Below are 21,108 nucleotides of genomic sequence, written 5' to 3' on the forward strand. Positions count from 1 at the left end.
TAATATCTAAATTAAGTACCATCAATAAGACATAGTGTCAGTCATAATACGCTTGGACGTGTGGCTTTATCCGGCCCTAGTGGTTAAAACAAATGTCTTTTTCTACCTTCTTATTAAGAATCTGATTCTTATTTTGATTTTACAAGAGAGGTTTCGTGAAATTTTTTTAATTATAGGGCTCCGATCAAATAGAGTTCTATAATGGATTTATTATTACTTGGATCTTACAACAAATTTTCATGTTCTATAATAAAGTAAACTCTGTAGCGGGCTAAAATAACGATCTCCCCCATCCCCCTTTTTCACCCCCTCTCATCCCCTCCTACTGGATAAACGGCCCGATCCTATAAAATCGAGGGGAAATTACAACTTAAATTGTTGACAATGTTTAGCCTGTTACATCATCAACGTATATTCTTCATCCATTATTTTAAATGAAAAAAAAACAAATTGCTAATTAAGTAAATTTAGCAATGGGTCTTCTTTCTAAAATAAATTTACCTTAGCTGGATCTTTAAATGTGTAGCCGTTGCCGTAGCAAGAGGTTCAACCACTAACCTAATAGCGATCTTTAAATCAAATTGGCTACGCGTGGCCACGGCTATATGCCACTTTTTGAATTTTCAAAAAAAATGTGAAGAAAAATAATAATAATACGTAAAAACTTCAAACATTTAAAATTACATGTTTTATTGGCAGCATTGGTAGTGGCGACGGCTACGGATAGGACTACAGCCATGGCTACGGCTACGGCAACGACTACACATATAAAGATCCAGCTCTTGATTATCCTCTTATTTGTTTTTCAAATAAGTGTTTATAAACTGTAATTGCTTTAAAGATTGCTACCAAATCTTTTGATTGTGAACCCGGCAGTTCTGTGGCTGAATGTAACATTCAATATGGGTAAGTTCTTTTTTTTAGGTTGCAACCTTCAAAATTAATTACATTAAAGAGCCTAGTCGATTATAGACCCCCCAGCCCCCTAGCCTTACTTTATCTTGAAATAAAATAGAATAATAGTAGTTTTTCATTTCTTTCTTATCACTTTAGGTCAGGTAATATTATGTTATATTTGGAATAGAGTAGCCCCGCATGTTTCTGGCAGGTGTAGGCCCCGCAAGGTTAGGGCGGCACACAGTAGTTAGTAATAGTCAAATGGAAAAATATTCATCTTCTCTTTGAAAATAAAGGTTGGGAATTTCAGTGCTCGATAGGCACTTTAAGGGAAAGCTCCTACCTTCTTTTTATTGTTGTGTTACTTTAAAATTCTACATATATTTGCTATTTGTATTTATTTCTGTATCTTTTAATCTATGGAAGACAAACTATTTAAAAGTGCAAATTTGCAGGAAGGGAGGGGACATTAGGCTGTTTATTACACTAGTCCCCAAAATTTTATAACCACGTTATCTTATTCGTTGATTTAAAACATTGAAGACTTAAAATTAATTTTGATTGCTTAGTTAAAAATCTGAAATGCACAAGCGTTTCAACCAATAATTTTAATCTACAGTAGGAGTAATTCATCGGCATTGTCTTATCCCTTTAGTTCCCTGGCAAAGTTTTTGCTGTAAAGGTTAAAAAGAATTACCAAACAAAAAATACCATCATAACTTAAAATAAAATAATAACAGTACTCAGAAAACATTAAATAAATATTAAACAAGGATAAAGTAGCACAATAAAAGTAAAGTAATTTAAAGATGTCCAGTGTTCAAGAATATATTTATAGGAAAACATAATGAAATCTTTCATATATATTTTGAAGTGTTTTAATTATTTTGCTAAGTAGCGTGACAGTCAGACCGAGTAAATCCTATTCTAGATGCTCAATGTTTTTAGAAATCATTTTTCAAAACATTGTAGCCGTCTATTTTAAATACAGGGGTAGAAATTACATTTCTCCCATAGTATTACAGATTAAAGGACTGACCAAAATTTGTAGAGAAGCTACGCTACTAAAAATACTGTACATTCTTTCGTTTTATTTTTATATATGTTTCTTTTGACTCTTTTAAAGTTTTGCGATCTATATATAATTCAAACTAAATGTTTGTATTGATATACTTTGGGTAGGTTGGTGGAATATCGTCCCTCTATTATATTAAACTATCGGCTTCGCCCCTAGCCTCTAGGGGCTTTGCCCTATGAGGTAAGGGGAAGTCAACCTTCCTATATAGAATTTGTTTTATTAAATAGGCAGTGCTACCCAAAATGGTGAGGAATTTTTTGAAGAAAATAGCCTAAAACCACCACAGTACCATTAGGTATATTCCCTGAAGAGTAGAATCCTATCGGTTCACTAGTTACCGAGATCTTAAGGAACGGACAGACAGACGGACGGATAGACGGACGGACGGACAGACATCAAGCTACTTTGTATTAAAGATTTTTTTTCTGTTCCCTCTTTTCTATCTCTTTCAAATACATAACCCCCGAGAAGTTAAGAGCGCAACCGTTATTAAAATATATGTCATTATAAAAATAAATAGATACATTTTTCTCGTATTCATTCGAATCCGGTGGATAGGAACCGGTTCTTATCCATACGAAAAAAAACTAAGTCTAGCATCATATTATATCCAGCTTTCTACGAATATAAAAATGTACAATCATAAGATTAAACCAGTTTTTTACCCCGTGCCTTCGGACCCTCGGGGCTAAAAAAACTGGTTTTAATCTTATAATTGTACATTTTATATCCGCGGAAAGCTGTTTATGATACGATGCGAGAAATAACTAGTAAATAATTTCTCGAACAGACGGACGGACAAAAAGGTTCAGTCCACTAATCATTTAGAGATAAAATCAATCTTATTAGACGTTCACTCAAAGCCCAAAAATAATGGACTTAAAAGTGTATTAAACTGTATATAAGACATTTGCGAATATATTGATACCATTAATTTGCCTCTTAGATAGAAAAAAGTATGTGTTTTTAATATTTTTCTCTTGCTTCAAATCAAATTTCAAATTTGAGTCACCAAAAATGCTAAACTAATTTTTGCTCTAGAAGAATCAATTTTTGGAGTTAGAAAGTGCTTAATACCTCATTTTAATCGCCTGGCATTGCTTTATAATATACAGGTAATGACTTGATTTTTTATGGAACAGCTGACTAAAAAATCGAGGTTTTGTGTTAAACCCACTTTTGTTGTTGCTCCATAAATGATATTTTTTTCCCCAATTTTTTTGGCTGTAAAGAAGCTTTATATATTCATATAACATCCACCTAAATTTGACTTTTGGTATTTTATTTATAACATCACCAGAGGGAATTGAATTTTGGAAAAAAATATCAATTTATATTTTACACTGCTATGCATTGTTCTTGTTCTTGTTTCTAAAAAAAATTTATATTATAAAAAAGAGAATTATTTAACGCTTCTATAGGTATGTTTATCATTTTTCTAGGCTAAATATAACTATAATTACACCATTTTAAAGTTATACATTATAACATATTAACACAATTATTGAATCGGTCTGTATTATTAAGCTGGCAACCCTTAAAACAGCTGCATTTCATTATCCTATTATAAATAGTAATTATTATATGTATAAACACAATTAATTTTTTAACTTTTTATTGATGGAATACATATGTTTATCTATAAAAATAGATCATCAGTTCCAATTAAGATGTATAAAATAAGAGTTAAAAAAAAATATATATATGTCAATGCATTTTGAATCCTTTTAAAAGACTTAATAAGAAAGAAGTGTTAGAAAATTGTGCCCCCTGCGGGTTTTTTATTGCTTATATCCTCTTTGGGTTAGGGGGGAATTAGCATCTTTATATAAAAAGGGGGAGGTGTTTAAAGAGAATTTTTAAAGAGAAAAAATAGGTCATATTTAATCATTTGCAGTTTTACAAATTAATACATGTTATATAAAGCTTTTTTGTCTGTAGCTTAAGATTTTGGTAAAGTATAAGGCTATTTTACTAATTTCCTAACTCCTTTAATTACAGAGCTCCTAGATGCTTGGAGCGCAGCTGCTAGTAAACAAACAAAGTAAAACGATTCCTGAATAATTGATTTACAATTTTAAAAAGCAAAACATTTTTACAATTAGGATGTGTATATCCACACCATGGTTAGCTCTTAAATCAATTTGTGTACAACAATTATCCTATTTAGTTTTTTAGTAGCGAAGCTACTCTATAATTCAAAATATTTGTCCGTCCATTGTCTGTCCATTCATCTGTATGTCTGTCCATTGGTATGTCTGTCTGTCTGAGACAGAAAGGGGAAAACAAGATTTTCTCGGCTTCTATAAAAGATAGAAGGCTTAAATTTTCATGGATTGAATATTCTCTCTCTCTATCAATACTCCATATTTTCATCAAGTTTCATTAGGATTTGCCAAAAAACTGGGGTGGGCTATATCGATTCCTACATTTCAAGTTTTCATGATTTTCTCTACTCCTATTCAAGATAGATGGTTGAAATTCAGGGATTGAATACTTTGATATTTTGCATAATTTTATAAAGTTTTATTGAGATTTACTTATTGGGGTTCTACCTCAAACATAGGAGTCCCAAATGTTGGAGTGGACAAATGCAGGAGTCCCAAACATTGAAGTGGACAAATGTAAGAATGGGACAAACGTCAGAGTGGACAAACATCAAGGTGGACAAACGTTGGAGTGGAAAACATTGGAGTGGACATTGCTTAAGTAAAACCTAGGAGTGTCTACTATTTTAATAATATTACAATTTTAAAATTTTTTATACCCCTGTCTACAAAATAATGACTATGGCTGCAGCGCTCAGCCCCCTAGCCTATAGGTAGGGGGGGCTGTGTTTGTATAAAAAAAATTCAAAATTGAAAAAAAAGTTTGGGACTCCTGTGTTTGTCCACTCTGACGTTTGTCCCAAAAATCCTGTGTTTGTCCACTCCAACATTTGTCCCACTCCTGCGTTTGTTCCACTCTGACGTTTGGGACTCATGCATTTGTCCCTCCAATGTTTTTCCACTCCTACATTTGGCATGGAACCGATTATTGGTTGGGGTGCTAGTTTGATTCCTAGATTTGTAAGTTTTAAAGATTTTCTTTACTCCTATTAAAAAAAATTTAAAAGGCTGGGTTTATAACCCCCATAATATATAAAGGGGGGGGATTACCCCCATCCCTAAAAAAATTACCCTTTTACAAGCACCTCCCCCTGGATACTCCTGCACTCCCCCTTGTAGTGACTAGGCCAACTTTATGGTCTCTGGTTTCAGGAAGCCCATTCAATTATGAGAAGTTCACATTATAAGAGCACTCTTATAGCATCCTCTCTATTAGCATTACATGTGTAATGCATTATAGACAGACAGATAGATATTGTGAGGGATCCTACACTTTATAACACCTTGTTTTGCATGGTAAAAATTGTTCCAATAGTTCTTGATATTGATATTTTATTTAAAAATTATAATAACTTGAATATAATGATGTTTAAAAAATGCTGAAATTATAGTTATATTTAGACTAGAAAAATGATTACCATACCTATAGAATCATTAAATAATTCTCTTTTTAATTATAAAAATGTTTTTTAGAAACAAGAATGAGAACAATGCATAACAGTGTAAAATATAAATTGATATTTTTTTCAAAATTCCAAAACTATCCAGGGTCCTATAGGAAGCATCCATAAAACACAGAACTCAATAGGTACTGTAATTGTCAAAATCTTAAGCTGAAGACAAAAAAGATTACTACTTTATATAATAGGATAATGAAATGCAGCTGTTTTAAGAGTTGCCAGCTTAATAATACAGACCGATTCAATAATTGTGTTAATATGTTATGATGTCTAACTTTAAAATGGTGTAATTATAGTTATATTTAGCCTAGAAAAATGATAAACATACCTATAGAAGCGTTAAATAATTCTCTTTTTAATAATATAATTTTTTTTTAGAAACAAGAACAAGAACAATGCATAGCAGTGTAAAATATAAATTGATATTTTTTTTCCAAAATTAAATTCCCTCTGGTGATGTTATAAATAAAATACCAAAAGTCAAATTTAGTTGGATGTTATATGAATATATAAAGCTTCTTTACAGCCAAAAAAATTGGGAAAAAAAATATCATTTATGGAGCAACAACAAAACCTCGATTTTTTAGTCAGCTGTTCCATAAAAAACCAAGTCATTACCTGTATATTATAAAGCAATGCCAGGCGATTAAAATGAGGTATTAAGCACTTTCTAACTCCAAAAATTGATTCTTCTAGAGCAAAAATTAGTTTAGCATTTTTGGTGACTCAAATTTGAAATTTGATTTGTAGCAAGAGAAAAATATTAAAAAAACATACTTTTTTTCTATCTAAGAGGCAAATTAATGGTATCAATATATTCGCAAATGTCTTATATACAGTTTAATACACTTTTAAGTCCATTATTTTTGGGCTTTGAGTGAACGTCTAATAAGATTGATTTTATCTCTTTAACAAACTCTAAAGCAAAAATATATAGTTTTTTATCCTATAAACCAAACCTAACGCCCAACTAAAATAATGTTTGCAAGACACATATATTATATATTACAAAAAAAATACACTGAATAAACTTTATGCATAATACGTGCACTCCACAGAATAAATTTCAACTCTGACGTAGAACATATATTGACGTTTTTGTAGAGCAATATATTCACTAGAGTTTTTAAAATTCTTTTATATGCTGGTTTTTCATGTACGCTTTTTGTAGATCTTTTAATTGAAATTTTATTGAGAAAACTTTTAATTATTGATGAAAAAATATTTTACGGACACACTTACATTCACAGGGCTTTTTAGGGGTTATTTACATTGTATAGCATTTTTATAGAAATAATTATGCAAAAATCAGATAAATAGAAAAATATGAGGTAATAATAATAATATTGTTTAAAAGTTTCTTATTAAAATATTTATCACTAGCGGCTACGCCCCTAGAGGCCTCTAGTGGCACTTTAAATGTTTTTGTTTGTTATTTTTATTTACGATACCACCTTATTTGACGTTGAAGTCTCCTCTAAATTTTAAAAAAATTCGATTTTTTTGTCATTTCTCTTGGGAGGGTGGTGGTACCCTCCCCCAAAATAGTTATAAACCTTCCCAGGACTTATGAGAAGCTACCCTGTTAAGGAGAACCCGATCGGTTCAGCGGTTAGCGAGATCCTTTGGTACACACAGACAGACAAACATCCTGTTACTTTAGTATAAGGATTGATATTCTGGACTTTCTGGTAATGATACTGGACCCTCTGATCTGTACTGAACTAATACATGAATTACCGTGCTAAAAATTAAAGTTATTTTTTTATGTACGATACCACCTTATTTGACGTTGAAGTCTCCCCTAAATTTTAAAAAATTTCGATTTTTTTGTCATTTCTCTTGGGAGGGTGGTGGTACCCTCCCCCAAAATAGTTATAAACCTTCCCGGGACTTATGAGAAGCTACCCTGTTAAGGAGAACCCGATCGGTTCAGCGGTTAGCGAGATCCTTTGGTACACAAAGACAGACACACAGACAGACAAACATCCTGTTGCTTTAGTATAAGGATTGATATTCTGGACTTTCTGGTAATGATACTGGACCCTCTGATCTGTACTGAACTAATACATGAATTACCGTTCTAAAAATTAAAGCTATATTAACCTGTAAAAAATTGAACTAAACCCTATACCTAACTGCATTCCTAAAAGTCTCGAGAGGCTTATCAAATCAAAGAACATCAATGACTTTTTGATCAAACTACCGATCGAAGAACTACGCAGTTTTTTTCCAAATTTACATAAACTTCATATATTTAATGTCATTATTACTGAAAATTCACTAGGAATAAGATGAAATGCATTATTTTAAACGTTTGAAATGTTAATATGCGAATTTCAAATTATTTGAAAAGAAAATGAAATATTTTTCATTTTTTCGTGTGAATTGAACTTATATGCATTGCTGGAAACAAAATAGTCTTATCAAATGCTGGCCTTATGTCAAAAGAACACATAATAACATTTATAAAACTTTTCATTGTATCTCTAAAAAGGTTCATAGTTATTTTTCGCAGTTATTAAAATGAAACATTTTAAGTTTAAAACCAATTTGTTAGCCCCGAGGAGCCGAAGGCCAGAGCTGACCAAACTAGAATAAATTTTACTATTATTATTTAAATATTCGTTAAAAATTGTCTATAAATAACTATGATGAACCTGATTAAAGAGATAATAAAAAGTTTTTAGAAATTTTTAAATGTCTTCTTTTCACATACGCAGGATTTATTTTAATCCATACTGAAAAAAGATTTCTAAGCCAATATTTCAATTGAACAAGCACAATTATATTCTTAATGGCACACCTTTAAAACATAGTATATACAGTGTATCTAAGTTTAATAGAACAAGGATGACAGCATCCATAAAAACGAAGCTCTGAAACAGTAGGACAAACGAACATTACCATAAAAATTAGACATAAAACCATGATGATTCCAGGTAAAACCAAAATATTTCAGCGGGATCTTTTTGAGAAAATTAGATTTGAAAATTTCAAATTCAATTTTTACCCCCTAGGAGTTGCCGCATAAACATGTCAAGAAAAGCAAAGATTATATATTTAAAATTTTGAACAACTTTGCTTTTATGAAGTCTTTCATAAAACCTCTCTATATATGATTTATTTAAGGCTGAATTTCCATGACCTTAGCAAAGCAACTGATAAAAATGGCAATTAATTAACTCCCTTCAGGAGTGGTTTTATGAAAAACTTTATAAAAGCAAAGTTGTTAAAAATTTTAAATAAATAATCTTTGCTTTTCTTGTCATGATTATGCGGCAACTCCTAGGGGGTGAAAATTAAACTTGAAATTTTTAAATCTAATGTTCTCAAAAAGATCCCGCTGGGGGGGGGGGTAAAAAATTTTAGGGGGGGGGTAATTCGTGTTTGGGGTGGGTAAAATTGCGCGCGAAGCGTGCCGAAATTTTTTTTTACCCCCCCCAAAATTTTTACCCCGGGGGTAAAATTTGATTGGGGGGGGTAATTACCCCCCTAAAGTCTGTTGGGGGGGGTAAATACTCCCCCCAAATCTGTTGGGGGGGGTAATTATCCCCCCCAAACTAATTTACCCCGGGGGTAAAATTTTTGGGGGGGGTAATTTAATTATGTAAAAAATTAACCTACATAATCTATTAAGTTAATAAGTACTATCTTATAACATAAAGTAGTAAGTAAGGTTTATTTGACTATAGCTTCAGATTTTATTACTTTTAATACTGAATTCTCCTTTTTAGGAAAGCTTCACATAGATCCCATGATGGTTCCACACTATTATAGGTCAATCCTTTGAGTGGTTTTAGGCTATTTTTCTCCTCCCTTTTTACCCTTTAGAAAACACGAGTTCTTAGATGCTAAGGGCGCCACTACTATTCAAATATATAGTAGTATCTCATTCTTTAGAACATAAAAATACAATAATTAACTCACTAACCAATGAACCAATATGATTTTACTTTAAAGTGAAGCGTCTTATAGGTCCTGGTAAGTTTTATAACTAGTTTTGAGACACCCTGACATCCTCCCAAAAGAAATCGCCTATAGAAATTCTTTTTCATTATTTAATGAAATATTTAATTTAGTTAGGTATCTATTTTATGGAATCTTCAGTTCTTTACAATTACATCATAGATCCCCGGGATGGTTTTAGCCCTTATAAAGGCCCAAGCAAATAAAACATGATCAAACTATTAAATTTTTTGTTATCATGGTTAAGAACTGTTTTAACTGGTTGGACAGTAAAATTTTTTTTTTAAGAACATTCAATTTGGGGGGGGTATATACCCCCCCAAAAAAATTTTTTTTAAAGAACATTTATTTTGGGGGGGGTAATTACCCCCCCCAAAATGGTTTGGGGGGGGGTAAATACCCCCCCCAAAATCGTTAGAGGTGCCTACGGCACCCCCAAGGAGGGGGTAATTTTTTTTTGGGGGGGGTATTGTTCACAAAATTTTGGGGGTGCCAAATGGCCCATTACCCACCCCCTTGGACGCCTATGGCTGAAATATTTTGGTTTTACCTGGAATCATCAAGGGTTTATATCTAATTCACCATACATAGATCTTAGAGCTCGGCACTTACTTTTGTCTTGATTCAATTGTAACTTGGTGTGATGTATCATCATTAAAATTGTTAATACCATAGAAACGTTTTTGTGATCTAAAGCATTAAATATGCAGTCATACAAAAACAAAAACAAATTATTTTAGAAAAATGATACAAAACAAAATATTTCAATTTATTTTTGAATATTAATAATTCGTCATTATAAACCAAATTTTACACTTTTAGGTTTTCTTTTTTTTTATATAAAATAAAAATGTTTATAATAAGGTATTTGAATACATGTATGAATAATATGAATAATGTACCTTGGAAGGCAAGTTGGTAACAATTGAGATAAACAAGACTGCAATCGTCCTTAGTTGTACATAGATATTCTAAAACACCCCCTAAAATTTTGAAGTTTGAATTCCCCCCCCCCCTTCAAAAAAAATTATAAAGCTTGGACGTCCTTACATATTACCCTCCCAAAATTTTGAAGTATTACCCACCCCCCCCCCCCCCATTCCAAATGAAAAAGCTTGGACGCCCTTGGATGTGTGTGTGTCTGTGTGATGCAAAGGATCCTGCCAACCACTGATTCCCTGACAGTGAAGCTTCTATAAAGTCCAGAGAAGGTTTTTTACTATTTTGGGAGAGGATACTCCATCCTTCCCAAGGTAAATCCCCTCTCCCCCCACACAATACTTAAAAACGTAGCTGGGATAAAAATCAATGGGGGCAAAAGTAACTCCTCCCAAGAAAGATTATCAGGGAGTAAGGGAGGGGACAATGGGCAATTAATTCAATTTAAGAGTTTCCTTGAAAGGCCATGAAATGCAGATTTATCCGGAAAATTTTAAGCAAATTGTAAAGGGGGTGTTAATAAATTTAGAAAACTATAAAATAAGATAAAAGTTCCAAGAAAAAAAAACATTCATTTGAAAATTAGATTAATTGTACACCAGACTGACGTAACCCTTCTGTAATTAATTACTAGAAAAATCTCCCTGAAACTCGTTCAACCCAAATTCCTAAAGTCTAAATGTTACTATAAATTTAGGGGTTCTTAGATTGTTTATTACATATTACATGATATTTTTAAAGAAATTTTTTTTTTAAACCAGCCATCACATAACAAATATATCCGCCTGCAATATTCAAAACTAACACAGCGAGTAGCGGCATTTCATGCGCTAGTACCCAAACTCAGTCAGAAACTGCTAAATTCTTGCACATTCCCTTTAAGCCAGTACCCAAAGTCTGAGACTCCTAAAAATTGAATATTCGATCCATTGTCCCCTCACTTACTCTCTAAAGATTATACTTATTATTTTAAAAGGTAGGGTGTTATATCCCTATTTATAGCGCCGCCGTTAGTATTTTCCAATAGACAGATAATTTTTTTGGAGTAGCTACGTTACTAATAATAAGATCATACCTACAGTTTTTACTTTATTTTTAAATAGTACGTCAAAAATAAGCATATTTGTACAACATACATTTTATTTACAATTTGAAATTAATATTCAAAAATGTATTTTGTGAAGACTTATTAATGTTAATATTGACAAATTAAAGTTTATAAAGGGTGAGCCAAAAAGAATAAAGGCTATATTCTTTTACTTTTTACTACCATGTTTAAAATATGATTGCAAAATATTTTCTTGTGTTCATGGGCAATTAGCATTTCAATAACATATTGCTGGATGTCCCACAAGATGTTTTCTATATTTTTGCTACTAATATTAAATCTTAAAAGATATTTCTACACTATATCTTTTTCTAGTGGTTTCATCCCTAGACGCCTTAGGGGATTGTATTTTTTTCTGGGGAAAATTTCTGTGATGGTATATTAATAGAGGCAACGTTCTTAAAAGTGATTATAAATATTCTCTGGACCTTTAAAAAGCTTGATTAATTAGCTCAGTGGTTAGTTATAGCGATATCCTTTGCTACAGACAGATATTCATCCTATTACTTTTATATTAGGATTGATAGAGTACTGAAGCTGAGATACTTAAGATTTTGTTTTATTTTCAGGTCTGATTGTCCTGTGAAAGATGTTGTGACTGTCAGATGTAGAATCGAGTCTAAATCAGGTAGGTTTTCGAGTGGAAGGTTTTTTTTGTATCTTATCTACCTACTTTACTTCATATTTTTGACAATAATTGAACCTAATTTTAAAAAAAAACTGTTTTCTAAAATTAAATACTTTGGGGAAGTAGGCAAGGGATAACTCCACCCCCCCCCCCCTTAACGAATTTAAGATTAAATTAGAATGGTTAGAAAGGTAAGTTTCAAATTTATTTATATTTCATAAATAATTATACTTTTTTCTATGTTCAGCTTGTAAAGAGAATGAAGAGCCTGCTCTTGGAAGTTGCTACTCAATAAATACTGTAAGTTAATCCTTGTAAAATCAAGTTTAGCAAATAGATGTGCAAAAAATAGCAAATATTTCAAAATCTATAATTTTATTAATCCTTAAACCAAACTAAATTTCTAGTACCTTTTATGAAGCCTTTCTTTATAACAAACTAGCAGCTTCGCCCCTAGCCTCTAGGGGCGAAGCCCCAAGAGGAAATTAAAAAAAATTAAGTAACTCTGGAGATGCCACCACTAATTTCAGGACCAGTAGGTATATTCCCTGAAGAGTAGAATTCGATCGGTTCAGTAGTTACCAAGATCTTACAGACAGACGGACGGACGGACAGACTGACAGACATCAAGCTTCTTTACTTATACTTGCAATTAAGAAACATATTTATAATTGTGTTTGAATTAATCTTTGTTTTACAGGAAGTGAAATCGTTTGCAGAGGCCAGTAATGATTGCAGGCGAAGTGGAGGAGACTTGGTAGAAATTGAGGATATGAGAGAAAATATTGGTAGGTTATGCAATAACACAATGTAGCTACCATTAAAAATAAATTCTTTAATTTGATGAAATGAATTCGGAAAAATGTTTCTTGATTTCGAAGATGATTAAAGTCCCTCAACAGATTATGACGTCATACGATAAAATAACCAATGAGAGGCCAGCATAAATTTGACCATTGGTCAATTACAGTGTATACTAGCCTCTCATTTGCTATTCTATCGTATGACGTCATAATCTGTTGATGAACTTTAATTATCATTCATCTTCTTTGATTTCTTAATTTCTATGAAATCTTGTTTAGTTCTTGGTATGATTCTTGCTACAGCAGCCAGTAGTCCCCAGCAGGCATGGACTGGGGGAGTAGTCAGTCTTATCATTGATGCCAGGATGGGAATATGGCATGGCTCACAGGTATACAGATTAATAGATAGATTGATAGATAGATAGATAGCAGCCAGTGGTCCCCCGCAGGCATTGACTGGGTGAGTAGTCAGTCTTATAATTGATGCCAGGATGGGAATATAGCATGGATCACAGGTATACCAGATAGATAGATAGCAGCCAGTAGTCCCCCGCAGGCATGGACTGGGGGAGTAGTCAGTCTTATAATTGATGCCAGGATGGGAATATAGCATGGATCACAGGTATACCAGATAGATAGATAGCAGCCAGTAGTCCCCCGCAGGCATGGACTGGGGGAGTAGTCAGTCTTATAATTGATGCCAGGATGGGAATATAGCATGGATCACAGGTATACCAGATAGATAGATAGCAGCCAGTAGTCCCCCGCAGGCATGGACTGGGGGAGTAGTCAGTCTTATCATTGATTCCAGGATGGGAATATGGCATGGCTCACAGGTACACAGATTGATAGATAGATTGATGATAGATAGCAGCCAGTGGTCCCCCGCAGGCATGGACTGGGGGAGTAATCAGTCTTATAATTGATGCCAGGATGGGTATATGGCATGGCTCACAGGTACAGTAAATAGATAGATAGATAGCAGCCAGTAGTCCCCAGCAGGCATGGACTGGGGGAGTAATCAGTCTTATAATTGATGCCAGGATGGGTATATGGCATGGCTCACAGGTACAGTAAATAGATAGATAGATAGCAGCCAGTAGTCCCCAGCAGGCATGGACTGGTGGAGTAATCAGTCTTATCATTGATGCCAGGATGGGAATATGGCATGGATCACAGGTATACCAGATAGATAGATAAATATATAGATAACAGCCAATAGTCCCCAGCAGGCATGAACTGGATGTGTTGTCAGTCTTATCATTGATGCCAGGATGGGAATATGGCATGGATCACAGGTATACCAAATAGATAGACAGATAGATAGATAAACATATACATAGATAGATAGATAGATGGAAGGATATATATACCGATATTACCTTTAGGAGTGAGGCTGCTATTCATGGCCAGACAAACTAGCAATTGATTGCGCGACCTTATCCAGAAGTCCTCTAGTTTTACTACACATAAATAAAGCAATAGTTAAATAGTTTTTTTTTAATTTTCAGAGTCGTATCGAGTTTCTAAATGATTTGGATACAAGAGGAGCTGGACAGATTCCTATGGGTATGTACACTTTCTAGATTATTATCTTAATAAAGAACACAGTAATAGTGTCTGACTGTTTATGACGTAACAAAAAAAATTAGCCAATGAGAGGCCACTATAAATTTTACCATTGGTCAATAACGGCCTCTCATTGGCTATTTTTTTTTTGTTACGTCATAATCAGTCAGACACTATTACTGTGTTCTTAATAAACCAAAAATCCAGTTGTATTTATTCTATATATTTCTGGAATATTCTTCGTTTATTTGAATCATTAAATTTTAAAACAATTATTTTTTATATGTAAAAATAGTATATTCAAAATACTTCACATGAAAAAAAAACCTTGTTAATTTTAATAAGTTTGCCATTTTTTCGAGTATTTTTTGGTAATGCATGTTATTTGGGTTAAGTCGTTATTGAGTTTATTGAACCTTTTTACTAAATTTCATTGATATAACAAGGACGATAACATTTAAACTTGCAGAACAACAAACTTGATATTATTGCGCTATCATTAGACTTTAATCATTCAAAAATGTAGTTATAATATAATTCGAATAACAGTATTTCAATTATGACTTTTTGTATTTGATAAATTATTAAAATACTAATGAGTAGATTATAGATCAATAATGACCACTTTTTTAAGTCGTGTATTGACTAAATGATTTCAGACATGGTAGTGTATTTTAAAAAGTGTAATCTTTATATTAAATTTTGACAAAATAATACAAAAAAGTATTAATGATGTTTTCATTGTCAACCCACGCTGTCGCAATAATGTTATAATAAAAAACAAGAATGACAACATCCATAAAATCGAAGCTAAATAAATCTAAATATCAAACAAATGAACATTAACAGATTGACAGTAGTAACAAAGGCGTTTGATATTTAACATTACTTAGAGGTTTGAACAACAGAATCTATATTGTGATAATCAAATCAATAGGATAATTGAAAGCCAAAAATTATGCTAAGAATGATCATACCGACTTTATTGTATTGATTTTATATTGGATACGCTTTTTAAGGTGAACCCAATTGTTACAGAAATCATCATGCCAAGTTTGAAATCGATAGGACTATCTAGCAGCCTTAATTAATGATTTGTCTGTTACGTATGATATAAGAACAGACCTTAAATTTAGATAAGCTTAGTCTTTATTAATAAAAAATGGAAAAAAAGTGAATTTCTTTTAATGTTAATATGAAATTTTACTTTAATTCCTTAGAATAAATTCGGTTATGTCTATTGTCTACAAATATCACAACAACAACAAAAACAAATTGATCAGCGTTCGTTGGTTAATGCTAAATGACAGTTGGGCTAAACAAGTGAGTTTTAAATGGCAATCAATCAAAACCAACATACCTTAATTGTAGAGAGGCCCTGTTACTAAATAAATATTTTAATAAGGTTCAATGTTTTGGAAGTGAAAAGTAGGCCATTTCTTAATAAAGTGTTTAAATATTCTATTTTAATATTATTTCACAGTAAATAACTTATTAGAATCTAAAAATATCTTTTAGCCTTGGGCCAATTTATTTTTTTACGTTTTATATTTTTTAAAATTTATATCAATATGATTATTTATATATGTATATATTCAAGACATATTATTTATACAAATTAATAATGCTCTTAGAATTTTAGGTACTTGAAAAATATTGAAATTAGGTTAAATTAAAATTCAAATATATACGTATTTAGAATGTTGTATCTAAGCAACATCTTTAATTATAAATGAAAATACTGCAATTTATTGTTACTTAACCTAATACCCCGGGTGTTTGTGTGTAGTCTCGGAGCATAGCATGCTCTAGGAAAGGCCCATCTGTCTGTCCAACTACCACATTTGGACAGAAAAGAGGACATTTGGCTCCCCTTGGTTATCTTGGGTTGTTGGACAATGGCGTTTCATGTCATGGACAGCATCTCCGCCCGTGTGAGGTAATTGACGAGTTACCAGTATGATTTATATATCCCTGATATAAAATAATATTTAAATAAACAACAAGATCTCTAACATCCACAGAAATCAGTTAAGATCCTAAATGCCCTGCAAGGAATTACTGACAGACAACGAAAACACAGGGATAAACACCAAATATATATTGGGAAAAATTGGAAAATATAAAAATAGCCTAAAACCTGCTAAAAAGCAGTCTGACCGCCATTGATGTCTTATAGTTAATTGTGCTCCTTAATGATAAGAATGTTGTCAAAAAGTTTTAGCCTTCTAGGTCTTTTATAGGAGCCGAGAAAATCACGTTTCCCCCAATTCATTAATTACGGACGGACAAACGGACATTGTGAATCATAGAGTAGCTTCGCTACTAAAAATACTAAGATCATCTTTAATAGAAGCTGAAAACCCACGTTTATTATTATCTATGTAAATAATTGTATGGGCAGTTAGAGAAACCTTTGCCATTATTATTCGATAACTTTTGTCATTTTTAAAATTAAAAATAATCTTTTTTTTAATATTTGTAAGTTTTCTTTATAATGTAACTTAACATAGTACGTGGAATTAATGTCAGAAAAAAACTACTAAAAGATTATTATCTGGTTTTAAATTAAATAATCTGAAAAGATTATTATCTAATACTTTATTTTATTAAGAAAAATATCTTATTTAATAAATTACAATATTGATCTTTTTTATGGTTGGATTTTTTTATTACTTATTTTGTGGAATATTACTCTTTTATATCTAAATCAATTTTTTTTCTTATGGAAATATTCCATTTAGTAAAACTTAATCAATAAAATAGATTTGAATTAGCCAAAGAAAAATATTTTTGGCCTGGCATATATTTTCAAATTCTGTCCTAAACCCTAAAAATTATTGTAACAATAAGCAAATTAATAAAAAAAGGGAACATACTATCTAAGATCTTCATAATGTATCGTAATTTTTACCAGCTTATATAATCTTTAATTTCTTAGGTATAACATTCTTATGGGCAAAGAATCAGGATAGAATTACACCTTTATGGAAAACTAAGAATCTTGACACTTTGCTTCCTTACATTTGTGAAACTAAACAGGTTCGTTTTTAAATTACACAGAGGCCTCTAGGAGCATTTAAAGTGATGAGGGGGGAGGGAGGGGTTGGGAGAGGGTCGAAACATCTTTTTGAAAGAAAAAAAATAAAATAATTGGGAGGTTGGTCATTTTTTTCTAGGGTGATTTCTTTTAAAAGGTTGGTTGTATTCTCTCCCTAAATAATAAACCTTCCCATAACCTATGAGAAACTATATTAGAATGGAGAGCCATATTGAGTCAGCAGTTAGCGAGGACCATCGGTACAGACATACATACACCTTTTTATTTGTTAATACATTCTTTAGATTAATTTTTTTAAAGTTTGAAGTTGGTTGTCTGGCAGATGATGATAGCGAGGGTCTGAACTATGATGGTCCTGCTGACAGAGATTCCAGAGGTAGACCTTGTATACCCTGGAACCTGGCTGGACTAGATGATAGTAATCCTGCTTCAACCTGGGTTCATAATCAATGCAGGTGCGTATATATAGTAAGATAAATAGATTGATAATTAGATAATCAAAGATAAATAGACATAGATTGATAAATAGATACAGATAATACGTAAATGGTACAGAAGGTTATTTCCAGTAACTTTTGAAACTGATTCAGGGGCGTCCAAGCTTTTTTATTTGGGGGGGGGGGGTAAAATTTTTGTAAGTGGGGGGGGGTAATTTGTCTTTTGGGGGGTAAAATGGCGCGCGAAGCGCTCCGCAAATTTTGTTTCCTCCCCCCCAAAAAAAAAAAAATTTTACCTCAGGGGTAAAATTTGCTTGGAAGAGTAATTACACCCCATGAAATCTGTTGCCAGTGGTATATTTTTTTACCCCCCCCCCAAAAAAAAAAAATTTACCCCGGGGTAAATATTTGGGGGGGTAATCACCACTTTACCCTCCCCCCTTGGACGTCCTTGAACTGAATACTAACCGGTTCTCAGCCATAAAATCTTTTTTTTAAATCTGTTTTAGAAATCCTGATGAAGATATCGCCCCATATTGTTTTATTGATGATTCTCTAGAACCAAGTCTCTGTGCTATTCCAAAGTAAGTACTTTTGGTTGTTTTCATACTTGTTTTTTTTTATAATTTTACTAAAAATTCAAGTCTGATATTTCAGTTATCATCCTATCTTAGCCCCAGGACAATTCTAAAATATAAGCAGTTTGAACTTAGTAATGTGTTTGATTAAATTGCTTGAATTAATGAGGAAGGGGATTTTACAGTGCAAATGTCCCATAAGTACATGAAGTTAATGAGCCTAAATTTTCAATTCTTCAAATCCAAAACCCCCACCCCACACCCACCCGTCCCCTGTTAGCATCACTGTGCACGCGTCATAATGTAAGATGATGATAAAAGATACGTCCAAGCTTTTTATTTTGAGGGAAAAATGAGGTGTTGATTTGGGTAATGTATTTGTTTTCCATTTCTAGGGAGGTAAATGAAAAGTTTCAAAGTTGTGGGGGGGGGGGTAAACACCCCTTTACCCCCACTCTTGGACGTCTATAATTAATAAATTGAATATAGGTGTTAATTTAGAAAGCACTGTTTGCTAGGTTCTGCAAATTTGATTTTTAAAATTACATATTTTATTTACTAGATGTGGACAAGAAGCCAAAAAGTTGCCCCCACAAATAAGTTCAACTTGTAACAGTAAAGATGCCAATCAAGAACCAGGTATCTTAATTAATAATTATTTATAGCAGCTTTCCGCGGATATTAAAGTTAAAAATTGTAAGATTCAAACAATTTTTTTAGTCCCGAGTGGCCAAAAGCCTGGTCTAACAAAACTGATATTTTTTAAATATTCGTGGAAATTTGTCTGTAATACGATGCTATACATGGTTTTTAGTCAGGCTAAAAGCCGGTTCTAATCCAGCGGATATCAATCAGTTTCGAAGTCATAATTATACGGACATCAATCGGTTTCGTAGTCATAATTATACGGTTCTTTGAATTTTTTCTTATTGTACTATTTTACAAACTTTAATTATATAGAAAAGATTTTAAAAGTCAATAAATTTAAAATGTGAGAATATTAATTAGGATGCATGCAGTTAATTAAGGTTTATATTTAGAACAAGTTAATTAAGTCTACACAACTAAAAAATGTTCCTGCTTTCATACTACAAAAATATGCAATTACAGTTATTGAAATATAAATCAATGCTTCATATTATAAGCCATACTAGCTGCTGCGCCCCTAGGATCTAGGGGATTTATTTGGAGGGTTATGGAAATACAGACTTATTTATAAAAATAGATAGCCTTTAAACCATCTCAGGATACATAAAAAGCTTCACTGTAAAAGAGAACCTTATCGGCTCAGCGGTTAGCGAAATCCTCGCTAAAAGCACAACAAACTTTAACATTTTTATAAGCAACATTATAAAAACATTTATACTAATTTTGGAATGTAAATCTGAAAAAGAAAATAACATTTATTTTAATTATCTTGTTAATTACTTAATTTTATTAAATGCCAAGGTGTTGAATTCTCTTTTTTTTATCTAGATCAAAATTATACAAAGAAGAATATAAATAAAATAGATATTTCACGACTTTTGTTTATTCGGGTTTTTTTACATTATAAAATGGGTTGGGATAATCTTCAGATGATTTTTGGAATGATGATTCCTAGGACAACATGAAAATTATAAGAAAAGCATCTCTATAATATAAGTCCTAAAAATGAAAGTATATCCTTAAACAGTATCCTGTATTTAAGAGACTTATAATTAATATTCTGCTGATTAGCTTCTGACAAGTGTTAATATTTGTTTGTCCAACCATCTGATTTTAGAGCTTTGCTTTTATGGATTTTTTGTTATTTTTAGATTTATGTGAAGCAGAGGAGTTTTCTTGTTCTGACAGTACATGCATCTATAAGGTTAGTTTATCTATCTATTTCATCAAAATTAAAGATAGATTTTCGCCAATTACAAATTCTTTGTGTTAGATGTTTATTTTAAAGTGTCTTGGATTTAGAGGTTATAAAAAAGTAACATGATGTTTGTTTGTCTTTTTTTAAGTCTCTAGCTTAATATCTCTCCAACTGCTAAACCGATAAGTTTCTCTTTCACAGTGAAGTTTCTTATATTTCTAGGTAGGGTAAACAACTATTTAACGATAGGATAAAAAAATTAATTGTGAAAATAAACTTGTAACTATTTCAAGACTATTTTTACATTTGATTTTACTTGAAATGTATTTTCAACAAATTTTAAGTTTTAGTGAAAAAATTGCTCGTATAAAAATATTTACAACTTATTTTTATTTATGTTCACATGAAAACAATAATTTATTTTATATACATTACATGTGTAATTATCTATTTATAATTATTTTATTTTGCATATAGATTATATTTCAGAATTTTTCTAAAATTTTGAAAATATTTTTACAGATATTTTATTATTTGTGAAAAATATTTGTTATTTATTTTAATTTATGTTCACATGAAAACAATAATTTATTTTATATACATTACATGTGTAATTATCTATTTATA

At 31.9% G+C, this 21,108-nt stretch overlaps 1 protein-coding gene across 4 annotated transcripts in view; it reads left to right on the forward strand.

The window, feature by feature from the left end:
- The window catches only part of LOC145328065 (neurotrypsin-like), a 91,155-nt gene that overhangs the window by 6,464 nt on the left and 63,583 nt on the right, over positions 1 to 21,108 (forward strand). Inside the window, exons 5-15 of one of the 4 annotated variants that reach the window (XM_080171621.1) lie at positions 838 to 906; positions 12,129 to 12,187; positions 12,435 to 12,487; positions 12,888 to 12,975; positions 13,270 to 13,379; positions 14,502 to 14,559; positions 17,501 to 17,601; positions 17,921 to 18,075; positions 18,567 to 18,641; positions 19,198 to 19,274; positions 20,435 to 20,487. In XM_080171621.1, coding sequence (XP_080027747.1) covers positions 838 to 906; positions 12,129 to 12,187; positions 12,435 to 12,487; positions 12,888 to 12,975; positions 13,270 to 13,379; positions 14,502 to 14,559; positions 17,501 to 17,601; positions 17,921 to 18,075; positions 18,567 to 18,641; positions 19,198 to 19,274; positions 20,435 to 20,487 — 898 coding nt within the window. Of the gene's footprint in view, positions 1 to 837; positions 907 to 12,128; positions 12,188 to 12,434; positions 12,488 to 12,887; positions 12,976 to 13,269; positions 13,380 to 13,732; positions 13,827 to 13,976; positions 14,059 to 14,225; positions 14,289 to 14,501; positions 14,560 to 17,500; positions 17,602 to 17,920; positions 18,076 to 18,566; positions 18,642 to 19,197; positions 19,275 to 20,434; positions 20,488 to 21,108 lie in introns of those variants that run through there. The other 3 variants (XM_080171622.1, XM_080171623.1, XM_080171624.1) reach the window with 3 other exon arrangements.

Source organism: Acartia tonsa, chromosome 9 (assembly GCF_053477335.1).
Source record: "Acartia tonsa isolate MP-2025a chromosome 9, ASM5347733v1, whole genome shotgun sequence".
NCBI classification, from domain to species: domain Eukaryota; kingdom Metazoa; phylum Arthropoda; class Copepoda; order Calanoida; family Acartiidae; genus Acartia; species Acartia tonsa.